At 36.2% G+C, this 20,926-nt stretch overlaps 1 protein-coding gene across 1 annotated transcript in view; it reads right to left on the bottom strand.

The window, feature by feature from the left end:
• Positions 1 to 20,926, bottom strand: part of Ptp36E (protein tyrosine phosphatase 36E) — a 285,603-nt gene that overhangs the window by 18,014 nt on the left and 246,663 nt on the right. The window contains exons 7-10 of the mRNA XM_069827025.1: positions 18,699 to 19,003; positions 7,686 to 7,821; positions 5,916 to 6,065; positions 2,283 to 2,382 (exon numbers count right to left, since the gene is read on the bottom strand). Coding sequence (XP_069683126.1) covers positions 2,283 to 2,382; positions 5,916 to 6,065; positions 7,686 to 7,821; positions 18,699 to 19,003 — 691 coding nt within the window. The remainder of the gene's footprint in view (positions 1 to 2,282; positions 2,383 to 5,915; positions 6,066 to 7,685; positions 7,822 to 18,698; positions 19,004 to 20,926) is intronic.

Genomic DNA, 20,926 nt, shown 5'->3' with positions numbered 1-20,926 from the left:
TGCTTACCTACTGCTACAGTACGGTATGAAGGAATCTAAAAGACGGAAAAGTGGTGATCAGGCAAATTCTTTCAATGTTGCATGGGAAAATGCTTATTTTTTCGTAGCTGCTGAGTAAATACTCAGTGCTTTATCTGCCACAACATTTTGAAAGGTAGAAAGAAACGTAACATAATGCGTCATTACGAGTCCAGACATAAAGATACTAAAGATATTAATCTTCAACAATTTAAATATTTCTCTTCAGGGAAAAGGCCAGCTCAGTGTTGATATGTTGAATAAATTACGGGATTTCAATCGTAAACTTACAGTTTTCGTAAGTCAGTTTCGCGAAGGTAATATGGCTTACTTTCGAACGATAGAAACTGCTCGTGATGAAGCCATGTTAAACGATTATGTGCAAATATTAATTGAAATTCAAAATGAATTTAATTCTAGGTTCCAAGATCTTGTCTTAAGGTCCACACCTGTGGAGTAACGGTTAGCGCGTCTATCCGCGAAACCAGGTGGCCAGGATTCGATTTCCGGTCGGGACAAGTTACCTGGTTGAGGTTTTTCCGGGGTTTTCCCTCAACCCAGTATGAGCAAACGCTGAGTAACTTTCGGTGTTGGCCCCGGACTCATTTCACCGGCATTATCACCATCTCATTCAGACGCTAAATAACATATGCTGTTGATAAAGCGTCGTAAAATAACCTACTAAAAGTCTTGTCTTAATTGGAAAGAACTTTAAAGTTATCATAATAAATTCCTTCAACACCAGTTGAAACAATGTCATATAAGTTACAGGTGGGCCTGGTTGGCGCAGTTGGTATAGCGCTGGCCTTCTATGCCCGAGGTTGCGGGTTCGATTCCGGGCCAGGTCGATTGCATTTAAGTGTGCTCATATAACCTCGGCAGTTGCGAGCGTCGTTAAATAAAACATAACGTTTAACGATTTACAGTTCGGACTTATTGATCTTCAATGTGGCCTAAGGGCTAAAGATCATTTGAATAATTCTACTAGCCTGGTTGAGTTTTACAAGACTAAACATTAGCAGTAATATCCACGACTACACAGGCTGGCTGTGAAAATGATTGCTATGTTTGGCTCAACATTTATATTTGTGAGCAACTGTTTTCTATAATCCACTTTAATAAAGGCACACATCGGACATCTGTAACTGATGTTTTATTACGATCAGTAGGCTACTGTTCCTTTCAGCTGCCAACAGCATAAAACATCGTTTTCATGTACTGATAAACAAAAATATAAGAAAATGATATTGTACATTTAAGTAGGTATAAAATTTCTATTTTTTCTGTAAAATAAATATTTCTGTATTAATTAATAAGTCCAAGATAGTTTTGCGAACACTGAACGGGAATTCATTTCATGAACCTCGTAATAGTACTTCCTTTTGTGTATATTTTGTACGAGATCACCCCTTCTTCCAGTCCATCCTATACAGAGCGCAGCTAATACCTGCATTCCGCTCATGAGCTGTGGGCCGGCTCTGAGAGCGCAAACCTTGTGCAGGCCTGGTATATAGTGTTTGTGTTACAATAGTCACTGTTTAAACACTCTGAACGATCTGTCTGTTTTAAATCTCGTATATGAATAATTATTTTCTCGTAAGATTTTAGTGATTAACAGTTGTGTTCCCCATTATAACTACTAGAAGAATATACGCAATCTTTTGAACAAAGCCTGGCTGTCCCGAGTGCTCACGGAAATACCCGATTCGAACTTAGTCTCTCAGATGCCGGCCAGTTTCATTTTGACCAAGGTTACAGACATGTATATTAGACGGACGGATAGAATGACAGACTGACTGACGGCTTGTCCGAAAACCACTTTCTCGGTATTAGAATTTACATGAAAATATCGAAATACATTTCTTCAGCATCTCAAACACTCTCTTTTTTTACTCCATTTATGAATAATGACAAAGTAAAAAGTAAAGAGAAGTAGATCTTAAGTTTTCACTTATTTTTTCCCCTTAGATTAATTTAAATTAGAAATCATCATCCAAAAATGTGAAAATAATATTATTTCTAAAGGTTATAAACGTAAATAGTAACAATCATTATAGCATATGCAGCTCTTGTATTGCCACCATTTCGAAAAGGCAGCTTATAGAGGCACTTGAAACTGCTGCAATGCGTAAGATGTTAAATTTGGTATGGAAACAGAAGGAGCTAAGACTGACTCTTAATGACCGGGCACATTTTACATCAACCAAGGGCATCGGTCATAATTTTAATACAAATCGGTTGTTACCAACTGTAGAGAAACTTACGAGGCACGATGAGGACGTCCCTGTTCTTCTCCCGATTGTCCCCGCGATGTCCTCCAGCGCAGTCTCCTATAGTATATCGAGGCGTCTGCTTGCAGATTTGCTGAAAAATAAATCCAAAACTAACAGGAAGTCACACAGATAAACAGAATCTCAAGTTAAATTAAAATGCCATACACTGTGGTTGAGCGTTGCCCGGAATCGAACTATTTCCTTACTAGTCGCTCTACTGATCTACTGCCTTAGCCACATGGAAAATATTTCACTACCTTTAGTAGAATAACAAAGGCACGTATACAACTGATGTAATACAATGAACCCGATATAAATAATATAAGCTATGATATGAATTTTGTTTTCCGTTATGCATAGAGAACAGAGACTTCTATTTATTGAATTAGTTACTACCTTAAATTTGTGAATATAAGTTAAATTATTGAGAATGAGTTACATTGAAAAGTGTCTGAAACAGCAGTGTTGAACTCGTTGTTACGTAAAATTGGTGAGTTGAAAAGCATTCTGAAACTGTTAGTTAAATTTGTGAGACACATTGAAATGTGTCTGAAACTGCAGCGTTCAATTTATTGTTAAATTAAATTTGTGAGAATGGGTTACATAAAAATGTGTCTGAACTGTAGTGTAACTGGTTGTTACATTAAATTTGCGAATATGTTATATCGAAATAGGTCTGAAACTGCAATGTTGAACTCTGGTAACGCTCAATTTGTACGTGTAATATTTAAAATATATCTAAAATTGCAGTATTAAACTCACTGTTACGTTAAATTTGTGAGACACATTGAAATGTGTCTGAAACTGCAGCGTTTAATTTATTTTTAAATTAAATTTGTGAGAAGGGGTTACATTAAAATGTGTCTGAACTGTAGTGTAACTGGTTGTTACATTAAATTTGCGAATATGTTATATCGAAATAGGTCTGAAACTGCAATGTTGAACTCTGGTAACGCTCAATTTGTACGTGTAACATTTAAAATATATCTAAAATTGCAGTATTAAACTCACTGTTCCGTTAAATTTGTGAGACACATTGAAATGTGTCTGAAACTGCAGCGTTCAATTTATTGTTAAATTAAATTTGTGAGAATGGGTTACATTAAAATGTGTCTGAACCGTAATGTAACTAGTTGTTACATTAAATTTGCGAATATGTCACATCGAAATAGATCTGAAACTGCAGTGTTGAACTCTGTTAACGCCCAATTTGTACGTGTAACATTTAAAATATATCTAAAATTGCAATATTAAACTCACTGTTACGTTAAATTTGTGAGACACATTGAAATGTGTCTGAAACTGCAGCGTTTAATTTATTTTTAAATTAAATTTGTGAGAAGGGGTTACATTAAAATGTGTCTGAACTGTAGTGTAACTGGTTGTTACATTAAATTTGCGAATATGTTATATCGAAATAGGTCTGAAACTGCAATGTTGAACTCTGGTAACGCTCAATTTGCACGTGTAATATTTAAAATATATCTAAAATTGCAGTATTAAACTCACTGTTACGTTAAATTTGTGAGACACATTGAAATGTGTCTGAAACTGCAGCGTTTAATTTATTTTTAAATTAAATTTGTGAGAAGGGGTTACATTAAAATGTGTCTGAACTGTAGTGTAACTGGTTGTTACATTAAATTTGCGAATATGTTATATCGAAATAGGTCTGAAACTGCAATGTTGAACTCTGGTAACGCTCAATTTGTACGTGTAACATTTAAAATATATCTAAAATTGCAGTATTAAACTCACTGTTCCGTTAAATTTGTGAGACACATTGAAATGTGTCTGAAACTGCAGCGTTCAATTTATTGTTAAATTAAATTTGTGAGAATGGGTTACATTAAAATGTGTCTGAACCGTAATGTAACTAGTTGTTACATTAAATTTGCGAATATGTCACATCGAAATAGATCTGAAACTGCAGTGTTGAACTCTGTTAACGCCCAATTTGTACGTGTAACATTTAAAATATATCTAAAATTGCAATATTAAACTCACTGTTACGTTAAATTTGTGAGACACATTGAAATGTGTCTGAAACTGCAGCGTTTAATTTATTTTTAAATTAAATTTGTGAGAAGGGGTTACATTAAAATGTGTCTGAACTGTAGTGTAACTGGTTGTTACATTAAATTTGCGAATATGTTATATCGAAATAGGTCTGAAACTGCAATGTTGAACTCTGGTAACGCTCAATTTGCACGTGTAATATTTAAAATATATCTAAAATTGCAGTATTAAACTCACTGTTACGTTAAATTTGTGAGACACATTGAAATGTGTCTGAAACTGCAGCGTTTAATTTATTTTTAAATTAAATTTGTGAGAAGGGGTTACATTAAAATGTGTCTGAACTGTAGTGTAACTGGTTGTTACATTAAATTTGCGAATATGTTACATCGAAATAGGTCTGAAACTGCAATGTTGAACTCTGGTAACGCTCAATTTGTACGTGTAACATTTAAAATATATCTAAAATTGCAGTATTAAACTCACTGTTACGTTAAATTTGTGAGACACATTGAAATGTGTGCGTTTAATTTATTGTTAAATTAAATTTGTGAGAATGGGTTACATTAAAATGTGTCTGAACTGTAGTGTTTAACTCATGGTTACGTTAAATTTACGAATATGTTACATCGAGATAGGTCTGAAACTGCAGTGTTGAACTCTGTTAACGCCCAATTTGTGTGGTAACATTTAATATATATATATATATATATATATATATATATATATATATATATATATATATATATATATATATAAAATTGCAGTATTAAACTCACTGTTACGTTAAATTTGTCAGCATATGCTGGGTTTGCAGGAAAGACTACCCTTGGAAGAAAACTATGGAAGAAAAATTATATTGAAATGTGTTTGAAATTAGTGTTGATCTCATTGTTGCTTTAAATATCAGAGAATGAGTTACACTGAAGTGTGGTGGCTGAACTTCATTATTTAACTCAATAGTTGAAAATTATTTACATTGAAATGTATCTGAACTACAGTATTAGACTCAGTATTGCGTCAAATTTATGATGTGTATCCAAACTGCAGTGTTTAACTCGTTAATTTAATTTATGAGTAGGCCTATACGTTATATTGAAATGTGTCTGAAACTGCAATGTTGAACTCATTATAGTGTAAAACGTGTGGAAAAAAGTTACAATAAAATGTATCTGATACTGCAGTATTGAATTCGTTACGTTAAATTTGTAAGAATGAGTTACACTGGAATAATGTGCTTGAAATTGCAGTGTTGAACTCGCCTTAGTTATGTTTGAGAATAAGTACATAAATCCAAATGTGTCTGAAACTACAATGTTAAATTGGTTTTACGTTATGTTTGTGAGAATTAATTACTTTTAAATATGTCTGAAACTTCATTGTTGAGCTCGTTATTACGTAAAACTTGTAGGAATGAGTTAGATTGAAATATGTCTGAAACTGCAGTGTTGAAATTGCTGTTACGTGAAATTATATGGGATTGGTATGAACAGAACTTCCTGTCGGGTTACAACTGTAAAATAATATTTTTATCAAGCGTATATTTTTGGAACCAGGAAAATGTACTTCAAAGAAGTAGTTGGCAAATGGTAACATCATAAGCACCTGGTACTCCCGCTGGTATTCGTTCATCTTGGTGATGGGATTCTTCATGGACTTCTGTTTGAGACGCTGGGACAGCTCCTTGACGGGGAACCACGAGGCGCCGCACACTACGAACTCTTCCAGCGTGTCGTATACGAATTTGTACTGGTCCTGCGAACCCAAGATAAATTGTTTTGAGTACAACCAATCAAAAAGAAAGACTATCAACTAAGATAACACCCACCATTTATGGTCTAAAATACTTTGAGCTTTAATCTCATTAAATTTATCAGTCTTGTAATATTTTCTATCGTAGAGAGAGTCAAGGCTAGTTCACAATAAACCGAGAACGGAAACGAGAACGAGAACGGAAATATATTTATTCTAACAATATTTCCGTTCTCGTTCTCGTTGTCGTTTCCGTTCCCGGTTTATTGTAACCAGCCTTAAGAGTTGAACGTGGTTGTGTATAGTGAAATGATATTTGGCAAGATAGGACCGAGGATTCAGGAGAGGATTACCAATGATATTTCAGGGTTTACAAGTTTGTTTGATTGAGAGAAACTACACCATTGTAGAAAACCCTAAAAACATTATTATTATTATTATTATTATTATTATTATTATTATTATTATTATTAGTCCACACCTGTGGAATAACGGTTAGCGCGTCTGGCTGCGAAACCAGGTGGCCCGGGTTCGAATCCAGGTTGGGGCAAGTTACATGGTTGAGGTTTTTTCCGAGGTTTTCCCTCAACCCAATACGAGCAAATGCTGGGTAACTTTCGGTGCTGGACCCCGGATTCATTTCACCGGCATTATCACCTTCATATCATTCAGACGCTAAATAACCTAGATGTTAATACAGCGTCGTAAAATAACCCAATAAAATAAATAAAATTATTATTATTATTATTATTATTATTATTATTATTATTATTATTATTAATTTGTCTTATATGATCTCTCATCTGATATTAACTTACAAGCAAATACGGTGTATTCGCGCGAATATCCTTGGATTAACACTAAACATAGGCCTTCCTGACGATGTGGTCAATATGTCACAGGACCACCGCGAAGATAACACGGGACACTAGACGACAAGAGACCTACTCTCACCCGTGGACGGAAGATAAACATAGATTTATTCATGTATTACTACTTCGTAACTCTTTTTTTAGTTCGAGTTGTAAATGTGGTCTTCGGATTAATTAGGTCTTCTAATATGACGGTAAGATGATTTTTACCATAGCAATAGTTAAACTAAAAAGTGGCCTTTATGCTTATATTTTTAAATCCCACACAGAAAATAATGTTTCTCAAGATATTTCTCCCATTATAAAAATCAATTTAATTCTTTGCAAAATATTTTACTATTGCATAATGTCAGTCTTTTAAACATGTATGAAATACTTTGGTTTTTATCAGTCAAATGATTTTATTGTCAAATGCCTGGCATTAGAAAACAACAACAACACCTTCAATATTTCACCGTGAATTTCACTCGAATTTTTCGTTTTTCGAAAAAAAAAAAAAAAAAGAAAAGAAAGGACTACACCTGGCTGTGAATTCTTAAATCTTCGAAAGAAAGAAATATAATTACATATAGCAGGTTGTATTATCTGCTGTATCATTATTTAAGTTATTTAATAGATCAAAAATCTGAAAATCGATAAATATGTCACATAGAAGTTATTGCACGAACAACGACGATATATACCAGGATCTGAATTGTTATATGCTATAAAATAAAGTCCAGATGAAATATAAATGTCCTAAGTAACTTACCAGAGTTTCGATGAGTCCTTTGCGGGACTGCCTGAGTTTCTTGAGGTAACCAAACACGTCGAAACAGTCCTCTTCCTCAGCCAGCTCCAGGTTTGCGTCCACTGCGAGGTACACACCTGATCGACCGCCGCCGTCGCTGTAAGAAATTACGTCATAGACTTGAAACATTTGACAATTTGGTACAACTATGACACTGAGTGAGTGCTAAGGAACTTCATATTATACAGAGTGTCTATAAAATAAGTAACTATTTTCATGAAAAAGATATAGACCTAGTACCTCTTATTTGTGTACATAATGAGATCGCGTTCAAGTTGCAATAGCATTACATGTGAAAACAGTCGCAGGTTTCTTTCGACACGTGCTCCATTAATGTCTGTACACAATTCTCATCTGTTTACGGTTGCAAGAAATGCATTTCGCAGAAGCTGTGGTGTGATTAGTGATGCTGCATTACGAATTCTAACTTTCAGTTCAGCAATGCCAGCCACTTTTCGTATGTAGACCTTGGATTTAAGAAATTCCCATACAAAAAGATCTAGTGGGATAAGGTCCGGGAATCTTGCTGCTCATGGTCTGCGGCAGTCATGTCAATTGATGCCCACAGGAGCAAGCGCGCGCTTTAGAGCCCAGGAGAGTCTGAGCGCTTTACAGCGGAAAGAAAAGAGACAGACGACGGAGATAGTATAAACCGCTTGGTTGAGTTATATTCAAGGATGGCCAGCACTGATTCAATGGATAAAGGGAAGAGAACTTATTAAAACTGTATCCAAGTTAATTTTTAGATTTACCTGAGAAGTATAACTGCATTATAAGAATGTAAGTTTTAATGTTAATGCTTATTTTTCACAAGTTTGATTTTTTTTATTCAAAATAAATATTTTCTCAACTTTTTTTATAGAAAAGCGAAATTTTCAGATATAGACCTGTTTATTTAGTAGCCTTATAGAATTTTTTCGTAAACCTAATATAGGCCTACCGTAAATACGTATTACTGAAGTTAGTGTACCGAAAATTTTGAAAATATTCGCATGGAAATTATTTGTAAAGAAATGAATTAACAAAGCAACTACTGTTACATATAGGCCCTAAGCAAAAGATACGTGCCTATGTATTGTAAAAATGTCAGCTCTATAGCTTCAGCACATTTCGAGAAAATAATTTAATATTCTGATGATAGGAAGTTGCTCAGCAATATTACCTTAAAAGCATAATGCTATAAGAGTTTTGTTATGGAATATTGGTCACACTTAAAACATATACAGCACCTAGGTATCTTTGCTTTGTATTAGTTTATTGATTACTTTTATAAGGCTAAAGGTACCACCAATATAATTCCAACTTATCATGTCATACTCAATCTTTTTTTTTTTTTTTTTTTTTTTGGAGATATCACTTTCCTTTTGAAAGATGTGCTTCATCCATTTAGTACAGTATAGTTGTACTACTATGGAATTTATGTGAATATTTCTTCTTAACTCTTTATTATGTTATTAACATTTAAAACACAACTGCAATATTAAGAAATTGGTATTAGTACTTTTGTTTTACAGACAATATAGATAATATCAGACAGAAAGAATCCATATAAAAATAACGACATAAAAATTTCACGTTCCGTCTGAAGTTTGTGCACCACTGTTTTCTTAACCCAACAGGCTGCTTATTCATATACACAACCCTTCCTCTTTCCATACTTGGCGCGCTTGATGCCCGAGCACGACGTCAAGGTCAGAAAAATGCGCTTGCTTGACATCACTGATCTACGGCTTCCTCGTCCTATCTACGGCTGGGAAACACTTGGTTAAAGTAGTCTCTAATAATTAAAGCATAGTGACAAGGGGCACGTCCTGTTGGAAAACAAAATTGTCTAGGATACTGTCTTGTTCCAATTGTGGCTTCAGAAATTCTTACTAAAGATGTTATTAATTGGTCCAACAGAATAATATCTGTTATAATGACAATTAATATTTGAGGAGAAAAATTCGAACCCGGGTCCTTGGGTCTACGTACCAAGCGCCCTGACCACTGAGCTACGCCGTATTTAATCCACAGCACCGAATCGAATCTCCTCCTTCGATCTGGTGCTGTGGATTGAATACGGCGATCCCCGGCGCCGGAGCGAATTTTTCTCCTCAAATATTAATTGCAGAAATTGTCAGCATAACCAAATATGAGGCCTTGGAAAAAAGAATAGTCCATAGATCTTTGTCTATGTGATTCCAATCCACACATTTGTCTTCGGGCTGTCTCTGATATGCTCAATAACATTCGTTGGAGGTTTGTCGGCCCAAATGCGACAGTTATGGTAGTTTACATGTCCACTTACGTGGAATGTTTCCTCATCGAGCAACACGTCTCATTAAATCATCGGTCTCCATAGAGTCCAACAAATCCTTCACATTGCCTTATGTTCCGCAAAGTCCTCTAGAAGCCATGTTACAACGACAACACATTCAGAATAAAAGTCAACATTGTGCCTGCGGTTTCAGAATAAGAAGGCATATGGCCTAAGCCAATTGAGTGCTAAATAGCAACAGTTCGACGTTGTCACACAGTGGACAGTGCACGAGACGTGGAAGACAGAGACAACAAATAAGGACAGAACATATCAGTTGCAGCCCTCTCGCTGAGCGAGCGGGTCGAGACCTGTTTCTTCATTGTGTGTTTAAATATAATTACTCTTACTGAAGTAATTCTCATCTCAATTTTTATTACTTCTTCGCTTCATAGATCAGTAGCTCTTGGAGTCACTGACTTGCGAAATAAAGTGACAGATATGTAGAAATTTACGTTGCTAATGTCTGAGAAAGAATGTTTTAATCCTTACTCAGACTTCCTTGTACAGCAAAGCTGAATTTATTGTTGTTTATTTCTCCAGAGGAAAGATAAGGTACAGTTTGTTTGTAGGGGCAGCCTAAGAATCTAGCGATAACAAAGCGAAAACATATCTGTAGATACGTAATTTAGTATTGCAGTTGGAAAGTATTTTATCTTTCCTTCGTTAAATGAAGCCTATATTATTTAATTTAATTCTCTAGCTTATACATACCTAGGGGTCCAGGGTTCTACATTCTGGTTACGAATCTGGCTATAATGCAACGTAATCATAATGTGTGTTCATACATAATTCAGTACTCATACTGGAACTGTAGATTATTTTATTTTTCTCTGATAAACTAAGTCTATCTAATTTTATTTTATCATATAATTTTTACACACCTAGAGGTCCAGTGTTCCATATTCTGGCTAAGAATCCGGCTATAAAAATATAAGCATATCTATTCATATGTAGGCCTAATTTAGTACTCATATTGAAAATGAAGATTACTTTCTTTTACTTTATTAAATCAAGCCTATCTAATTTAATTTAATCCTCAAGCTTATACCTGCCTATAAGTCCAGGATTCTATGTTCTAACACTTTGGCCTGTGGCAATATCAACCTACGAGTGAAGGTAGTTGTATAGAAGCGAATATGAAAACCGTAATCCAATAATATCGTTAATATATTGAAGATAAAATTGTATATTAGAAAAAATCGTATAAAGTGTAATATATATAACGAAAGGTTTTTAAAATAGAAATTGAGTTTTGGAATTATAAAATCTCCTCGTTCCTAGCATGCCTGTATTTATTTTAAAAGTGAAATGTAGTTAATGTGCTTCATTTTATAAAGTTTTCTAATGCTCTTTTATTTTTTATTGGGTTATTTTACGACGCTGTATCAACATCTAGGTTACTAATGCTCTTAGGGAAGAATGTTCTTCGTATAATTCATGGAAAAAGAGGCAGGAGTGTTTATGTTTACAATATCATCCAAATATCTCATATGTTTATGCAATATTTCGTCTTATACCATGTATAATATTCAAATGAAAAGTGAAAATCGTACCTATGATTATTCTCAGCTTTCTTCTTCTTTCCACGTTCTATTATAATGACACTGCTAACACATACTACTAATGTATTTAAAATATCGTACGATGAAGTAATACACGGTTCTGAAAATTGTACAAATAATTAACACGTTTGTTTTGCGTTATTTTCCAGGAGAGGTAAATTCAAGTATACCATCTATTTTAATTCTCTTTGTCCTGTCCGAGAATATGAGATAACAAATGCACTTCTAAACCACACCTCTCTGCAGTCAGATTCTTTGTTCGTGAAGAACTGACACGCACTGAATCATAAGTTAGTCCTTTAAAAAAATTATATACAAAAATACCATACTCCTCGCTTGTGAGTGTAGGACTATCCCTTTGCGTATAACAGATGAAACACCAGAGCCAATTGCAATCCCTTCAAGAGACATTGTTACGGTAAGTTACACATCACACAAGAGAAAACAGTCCACATCTGAATTTGAAAATAAACAGATTCTATCTTCGTTTACAGAGACGGAATTCAGAGCAAAATATGTTCTATGCTGTAAGTTGGATATCTCTGTTTAGTCTTAAAGCGATAACACGCGAACCAGTTGACATACAATTGCCATTCTTGTACTGTTGGGTTCAGAATTCGGAGCTCTATCGAATGCCATAGCTTAAAATTCATTCCTAGACATAAGTATTGTGCGCTCAAGAAAGAAACTAATACGCGACGATTTAGCTAGGCAACATCGCTTCACTGTCACTGGCTAGTCGACATAGACCGGCCTGAACTAGCTCCGCCTTATATGCCTTCTTATTCTGAAAGCGCTTTAGTGATAACCCTGTAAACATATTAAATTCGCATGTTGGCTGAAACACGAAAATAGTTACTTATTTTATAGATAACCTATATTTGGGAGGCACTACGACCCAGTGCTACGACCTAGAACAGGAGTCGTCATCTCAGTGCACTATGGTGCAGGGACAGTTCTATCCCTTAGACAACAACTGTGCAGCAGGAGGTGGGGGAGGAATCAGGTGATGGCAGTGGCGTCCGTTCACTTGTTCAACCCTTTTAATCAATCTTTAATAATTATAATAAACACGAAGAAGCATGTACTTAATTTATTTTAAGAGGAACTGTGTAATAAGTAAATCCACTTTTCAGTTTAAGACAAGAAACAATTGTATTTTGCCGTTATGTATTGTATCGGTTTTGAAAGTAAATAGTTTTTTTTATATTAAAGTAATTGAGAACTTACAGACCTATAGGCCTAATGCATTTTCACTATTACGAAATATTAAATAAATCGAATCCATTAGTCATATTTAAATCATGTCACCCTATTCCTTTGTTCAAGTGTCGTCAATAAAATAAAATTAATTATCCATTTTTATCTAACACTATATATCACAAAACCAATTATTTGTTATTATGTATAACATATGAAACAAATTATCGTTTCTGTTACAAGGCTAAACTAGGCTTAAATTAATTATTTTGTTACACTGTAAATAACAAATCATAAAATTTATTTTCGCTGTTCGTTAGCATTGGTTTTCCTGGATTTTTAAATCACTTTTTAGTTTAAGACAACAAGCAAGTTGTACTTTTTCGTTATGTATTGCAGCGGTTTTGAAAACAAATAGTTTTTTTTTTTTTTTTTTCATATTAAAGTAATTGAGAACTTACAGACCTATAATGCATTTTCACTGTTACAAAATATTAAACAAATCGAACCCATTACTAATATTTAAATCCTGTCGTCCTATTCCTTTGTTTAAGTGTCGTCAATAAAATAAAATTAATTATCCATTTTTTATCTGACACTATACATCACAAAACCAATTATTTGTTATTTTGTATAACATATTGTCGTTTCTGTTACAAGACTGAAGTAGGCCTAAATTATTTTATTACAATGTAAATAACAAATGATAAAAATTATTTTCGCCGATCATTAGCATTGGTTTTCCTGGATTTTTTAATTCGTTTTTCCCTCACTAACTGGTTTATGTTAGGTGTCAATGCTCGTGTAGAACACAATCGAAGAAGGCATTGTAAATTATGGTCAGAAAGTTGGCTTCTGTGATGGGATGCCTTGGCTTGGCTCGACACACTGCACACTGCACACTACTACCTCCTCAGCCAGCGTCTCGGCGCTCCGAACTAGTATGCAGGCCAGTTGACGATGGCTGGCGTAGAAGATCTATTACTTTACCTTGCTAGGCGTATTCCCAACCCATACCGGCTGACTACACTAAGGATAAATGTGTATCCAGGTTTCGAGCAAGCAACTCCACTCGTCTCTAGGCCAGCCCCTCCATGCCTCGCCAACTGGTGTTCATGGAATGCTATGAATTGATTATGAAATGGAGTTCGGACGGTATAACGTCGATTGATAGCGTGGGGAATGGAAAAAAAAAAACCCTAGAAAAACTCCAACTGCGACCTTATCCGCCATAACTCTCACTATGGATTTTTAAAACGAAAAATCCTAGGTCTGACCGGGACTGGAACCCGGGTCACTTACGTGACCGGCCGAAAGTCTGACCATGGCTGGTATTGTATTCTAAAGACTTTCCTTTACTTTAACTCTGATTCTTTTGTAATATCAAGTTTTTCTGTAAGAACTCTGGAGGAATACTTCATATACTTTGTCATTGCTCAGAAGTAAACAGCAGAGTGGAGGCACTTGTCTACAAAGCAATTAAAAGCTGCATTGGAGAGGTTATAAAACAGTAAAAAAAACAATATGTACACAGTGTGTTTGCATTTTGACTTCTGCCGTGTCACTTGAAACTGAAGTTGGACAAATATAAAGTGATCTATAAGCTTCGCAATAGTAGGAATAAATTCCTGGTAGTTAAGATTTCTCACAGAAAAGACGACTATTACTATTTTTCTATATCTGTTTATAACTAACTGTAATCAATATGTGGATATGGAGAAGAATGGAGCGTGTGAAAGAGAGAGGCAGAATAAGAAACGAAGATGTGTTGGAAAGAGTGGGTAAAGAAAGAATAATGCTGAAACTGTTCTGGAGGAGAAAAAGGAATTGATTGGGTCACTGGCTGAGAAGAAACTGCCTACTGAAGGATGCACTGGAAGGAATGGTGAACGGGAGAAAAGTTCGAGGCAGAAGAAGATATCAGATGATAGACGACATTAAGATATCGATCATATGCGGACACTAAGAGGAAGGCAGAAAATAGGAAAGTCTGGAGAATGCTGGCTTTGCAGTGAAAGACCTGCCCTTGGGCAGAACACTATGAATGAATGAACTATCATTATTCCACTATTCCTTACAACAACCGTACAATCATTTCACCGTCTCTGTGTAACTTCTTGTAGTTTTAGAGACTACGTATGTTATAGTGTTGCATACAAAGTACGAATAGAATATTCTGTGATTTACATTGTTGACATTTCAATTTGTCCTGGCTTAGAGCAGAATATACAGCAAGAGGTGTGCACACTTTTTAACGAAACTTTTCCAAATCAGCCTCCTGTTTCTCAATCAAGAGAACATGGACATGCCAGAGACAGAAAAATATCATTTTCTGTTGAGAATGTTTTATTTTATGCTTTCATAACATAGGGACTAACAAAACATATCAACAAAAAATTGTTTTTCTTTTACTTGGTTATTGAGCGACACTGAATGTGGCGGATTAAAGACACCCCTGCCATCTATGACCACCCTATTGAACTATGTTTATACTGTAGCCACACTGTTTTTTTTTTTTTTTGAAAGATGGGACATGACAGTTTAGCGGCCAAACTTCGAACTACAGTGCTATGTTGCCAATATGGACTACCACGCTGCCAGCTGATGGAAGGTATCAACTGACGTTACAATGGCTGACGTTAAAACATTCATTGACAATTGACGCAAAGGTAAGAAAACAACACAAAAATCGACAGATAATCAAAGACGAAACGTACCAATGCTAACATTGTGTGCACAATAAATGTCGCCAAGAGAGCTATTAAGCACTCGCCATGTGGGAACGGTAAGTTTGGCAACTCAACCTTTGTTACCATAGCAACAGGCCTACCACACTATGTGACATTCAGTTGTTTTTCCGATCGCAACGCTCCTGTCATGTCCCATCTTTCAAAAAAACAAGTATAGTATATACAGTCACGAAGCTCAATACGTAGTAAATATGCATCCATAGATAGTTGCTAACCATTAGGATCGCTACTATCGCCTCATCACAGACAATGCGAAATAGTACCTGCACAGTCTATTGTTCCTTGTACTCTCATCAACTCAAGCTTCGTGACTGTATATAGGCTACTAGACTGTGCTGTAACTTTCTATTTCGGATGTTCAATTGTTTGTTGTAGCAACAACGGCGGCATTTTTCAATGCTGTAACATTTAATTCAACAATAAAGCAAGTTTTTTTGTGAGTACGACGACAGGGCTTCTCTCTTGCATTCCCCACACTGTATCTACTACTACAACTACTAGGCTGTTTAATGTTAATGTCATGTTTTATTTAACGACGCTCGCAACTGCCGAGGTTACAAAACCAGCGTCGCCGGTGTGCCGGAATTTTGTCCCGCAGGAGTTCTTTTACATGCCAATAAATCTACTGACATGAGCCTGTCGCATTTAAGCACATTTAAATGTCATCGACCTGGCCCGGGATCGAACCCGCAACCTCTGGCATAGAAGGCCAGCGCTATACCAATTGTGTCAACCAGGCCGACACTAGGCTATTTAGCGTCGATGGGATTGGTGATAGCGAGATAGTATTTGGCGAGATGAGGCCCAGAATTCACCATAGATTACCTGACATTCACCTTACGGTTGGGGAAAATCTCGGAAAACACCTATTAGGTAATCAGCCCAAGCGGAAATCGAACTCACTCCCGTGCGAAACTCCTGATCGGCAGGCAAGCGCCTTAGCCAACTGAACTACGCCGGTGGCTAATAAAATTGTTACCATAGTAAACATAACCATAGTGCTTCTGTGCAAAACAAATGAAATAATGCATAACAATTATGATTTTTCAGATGGTACTATAAAACTATAGTGTGCCATTTAAAAATGTTCTTAATGACTTCATAAGTCGCACAACAGTCGCGAAAAAAATTATTTCTATTAATGTGCTCATTTCTAAAATCCTTGTCTGTCAATTTTAATTGCAATTATGGGTCACTTTTGAAAAACCCTACATATTTAACGATATCATGACGACGATTGTGATGATAATAATAATAATAATAATAATAATAATAATAATAATAATAATAATAATAATAATAATAATTCATACTTTCATCAGGATTGCAATACGGCCAATTTAATGTTCGTTTGCATTTGCCCACAAGAAATACTAGTAGTTCCTTTATATCTGAACGTACCTCTAATTGAGGTTCTGGCTGATATGTACAGATACGGAAATAAAATTTGGAGCTCCCTTATTGTAAAAGTTTCACTTACAACACCCTGCGCATGTGCAGTAAACAAGAGCCCCTGTATATATGCTACTTGTGGACAGTCGTACGAAATTGTTACCTACGTATAAGTGGACTTCCATCAAGACTCGCTCCAAATGTTAATTTCGTATCTGTACATCTATTATTTCACTTGACGATATGTGTCAGAGGAAGAATAATTGAGTCCTCTAGAACATGGGTGTCCAAACGTCTATAGAACCAGGAGATACTGCACGTCAAGCATGCTCTACTAAGGTCAATAACTTTCCATACAAAATAGCAAAAACGATCTTAAAGAATATGCGCTGCGGGTTGCTTACGCCAGGGGTTACCTCGTACAAGTTACAATTGGACATCTATGCTCTAGAATCATAACTCACAATATCCAAAAACTTGTTTTTTTGGAAATTAAGCAAAAACGTATATGTGCATCTCACTAATTACCATTTATCAGAATTATTTTAAATATGACTTACTTACTTACTTACTTACTTACTTACTTACTTACTTACTTAGTCTACTGACTTTTAAGGAACCCGAAGGTTCATTGCCGCCCTCACATAAGCCCGCCATCGGTCCCTATCCTGAGCAAGATCAATCCATTCTCTATCATCATATCACACCTCCCTCAAATCCATTTTAATATTATCCTCCCATCTACGTCTCGGCCTCCCCAAAGGTCTTTTTCCCTCCGGCCTCCCAACTAACACTCTATATGATTTTCTGGATTCGCCCATGCGTGCTACATGTCCTGCCCATCTCAAACGTCTGGATTTAATGTTCCTAATTATGTCAGGTGAAGAATACAATGACAACTATTATAATAACAATAATCCGTGGCGCTACAGCCCGTGAAGGGCCTAGACCGACCAACCGGCTGCTGGCCTCACGCCCACATGCCGAACCAGAGGTGGACGATCATCCAACCAGAATGGAGGTATCGTGTGGTTAGCACGATGATCCCCCCAGCCGTTATAGCTGGTATTCGCAACCGGATTTCGCTATCTATCGTAGCTCCCCAAGTGCATCACGATGCTGGGTGGGCACCGGTCCCATACACTGGCCGAAATTTCATGAGAAAATTTCTTCCCCCATGAGGACTCGAACCAGCGCGCATTCCGTAACGCGAGTCCTAGGCAGGATGCCTTAGACCGCGACGCCACGGCGCGGGACACCTATTATAATTATAAATATTAATGATCGTTTTTAAGTAAAATCGTTGTTTTATATAAGTTTATGAATTATTAAAGAATAAATATATTTTTGGATATTGTGAGTTATGATTCTAGAGGACTCAATTGTTTGTATATATATATGTAGTCTGATTAGTGTAATATGTTATTAGTCAGGGATGTATGCAATGGAGAGGGATTGGGTGGCGCAGTCGGTATAATGCTGGCCTTCTGTGCCGAGGTTGCGGGTTCGATGACTTAAAACCGACAGGCTTATGTCAGTAGATTTACTAGTATGTAAAGGAACTCCTGCGAGACAAAATTCCGGCACACTGGCGACGTCGTTAAATAAAACATAATTTACCATTGTTTGTATGAAATGGAGAGGGAAAAGAACTGACCCCTACCCCATTATGTCCTGACTTAGTTGCCTCATGAGTGATGTCTTATTGGTGTCACTAATGAGGTTCAAATCTGTCTTCGCACAGTTGACTAAACGGAGTAAGACTCACTTGCAGTGCACCACCATGGGTCCCCCCTGCCTGGCGGACTGATGCGTGCCCACGACGGCCCTGACACGGCGTCGGAACTCGAGCACCGCGTTCGAGAAGGGGCAGGTGTGACTGTGCCACTCCGTGTAGTGGAACTGCAGGAGGCGGCGCTCCTCTTCTACGTCCGAGCCCTCCTCCTTCTTCACCAGGCGGAAGGTCCGGATGTGGAAGTTGGCCAGCTCCTCCTCGTGCAGCACGGAGATCGAAATGCCCCCGTGCGTCTCGTTCTTCTCCTTGGAGGCCGGCCAATACTGCATGCACATCACCTGCAATACATTTTGTTGGTTAGGCTAGGCCCACTCATTTCGAGTTAGCAGGTCCGGTTTAAACAAATGGGGCAGAACGTTTGATATCATGACGCACGCACACACACATACATCCGGTTCATAATGTAGTCGTCGCTACCGGAGTTGCCAACATTTCATCTTTCATACTCCTTGCCATCAATGCGTATTTATCACTGGTTCACGCGAGCTGCGCTTCTACAGCGTTTCCAAAGCTGGAGGATGGCTGCATATGAAAGAATAAACGGTGGTAAAAATGACATCGACTCCCTATAATTTAAGATTTAAGATTTATTTAATAATAACATATACATAAAAACGTTACATTGAAGTACCCCTAAAGAGCAAAGCTCGTGTTCGGGGACAGTTCCGTTACATAGATACACATACTTTATAGACAAAATACTTAAGAAAAAAGCTCACATAAAGATGATAATAATAAAGTTAGTAATAATAATACTAGTAATAACTGAGTGAAAAAAGAGACGATGTTGAGATTGGTGGATTGATATTAAATTATTATTAGCAGTATAATTAGTACAGGTCATGGTGATATAGTAACCAAGATAAGATAGAAAAATTATACTTAGGATAGAAATAAACTTGTTTTACAATACATGGTACATAATATAAATACAGGGAAGTCTGTCATATAATTTTTTTAATTCTGGATCTGAAAATTTCATTGCTTAAAGTAGTCAATTCTGGATGAAATTTTATTATCGAATTATATAGACGTGGACCATAATTTGTACTGTGTAGTAAAGCAGCAGATGTGAAACATTCAGAATTTCATTTCGTCTTGTATTATGATCATGTGGCTGAGCTACAAATTTCATTCTATTTTATGATAGAATTTCATTAAATAGTATTTATAAATTTGGTCAATTCTAAAAACATTCAAATTTGTTGGATAATCCAGTCGCCTTTTCAAACAAATTTTGATTATACGTTTTTGCAACATAATTAGAGGAAAAAGAGCAGTTTTTGTAATGCCTCCCCATCCAGTTATACCATAATGGATAACAGATTCAACTATAGCCAAATAAACCAAACATAATACATGAGTAGACAAGTAATGGCGAAGGTTTACAAATTTGTAAACAAATTGCCCGAAACGTTTATGCTTGTTGTGATTGTTATTGTGAGCATTGTTGGGATTTTAAGGATGTTTTGGATTTAAATAAAATTTTGATACAGTACTTCTTTTCATTTCTGTTTTTATTCATTTAAATTTAATAATAATAATCAAACATACAAAGTGGCGATTTAATTAAAATCAGACCTAAGATTTTGTTCATGATCCTCCAATAAAGTTGCGTGCGTACGTGTTTTGTCATGTCAAGGAGATGGTAGTACAGTGAACTCTCGATAACTCGGACCCCGATATCTCGGACTTCGGATAACTCGGACCAGATTTTTCGAAAATAAAATAAAAGAAAATATAAGATATAAAAGAAGACTGACAACTTTTCCAAACGTTCTGCTGGGAAAAAAAAAACAAAGTGGCAGATCAATCACCAGTATGCTCCTATAATAGACCAATCGAATTACAGTAGACTCTGATTAATGCACTTCGTCCACTACCTGTGTTATTATTCCGTTTTATCTGGTATGTATTGATAACCTTGTTGCATTGGTAACGTGTTCAGCAGGCAGTACTCTGCACATGTCAGCTGAGTTCAGCTCCCTATCCGTAGGTATACTGCCGAGCGGATGGCAGTTCGGTACCAAGTATTCGATAAACAACTTACAGTGTAATTCACAGTTTAGAGATATCGTTTGTTATTAATTTATGGTGAAATTCCTCTTAATTCAAGTGAGGCAAGAAAATTTTCGGCAATGAAGGTTACCTAATCGGCGAACTTTTGTAGCGGTTTCTCAACGATTATTAGAAATAGGAGT

Source organism: Periplaneta americana, chromosome 5, assembly GCF_040183065.1.
Source record: "Periplaneta americana isolate PAMFEO1 chromosome 5, P.americana_PAMFEO1_priV1, whole genome shotgun sequence".
NCBI lineage: Eukaryota > Metazoa > Arthropoda > Insecta > Blattodea > Blattidae > Periplaneta > Periplaneta americana.
This window is presented reverse-complemented; position numbering and strand designations above follow the sequence as displayed.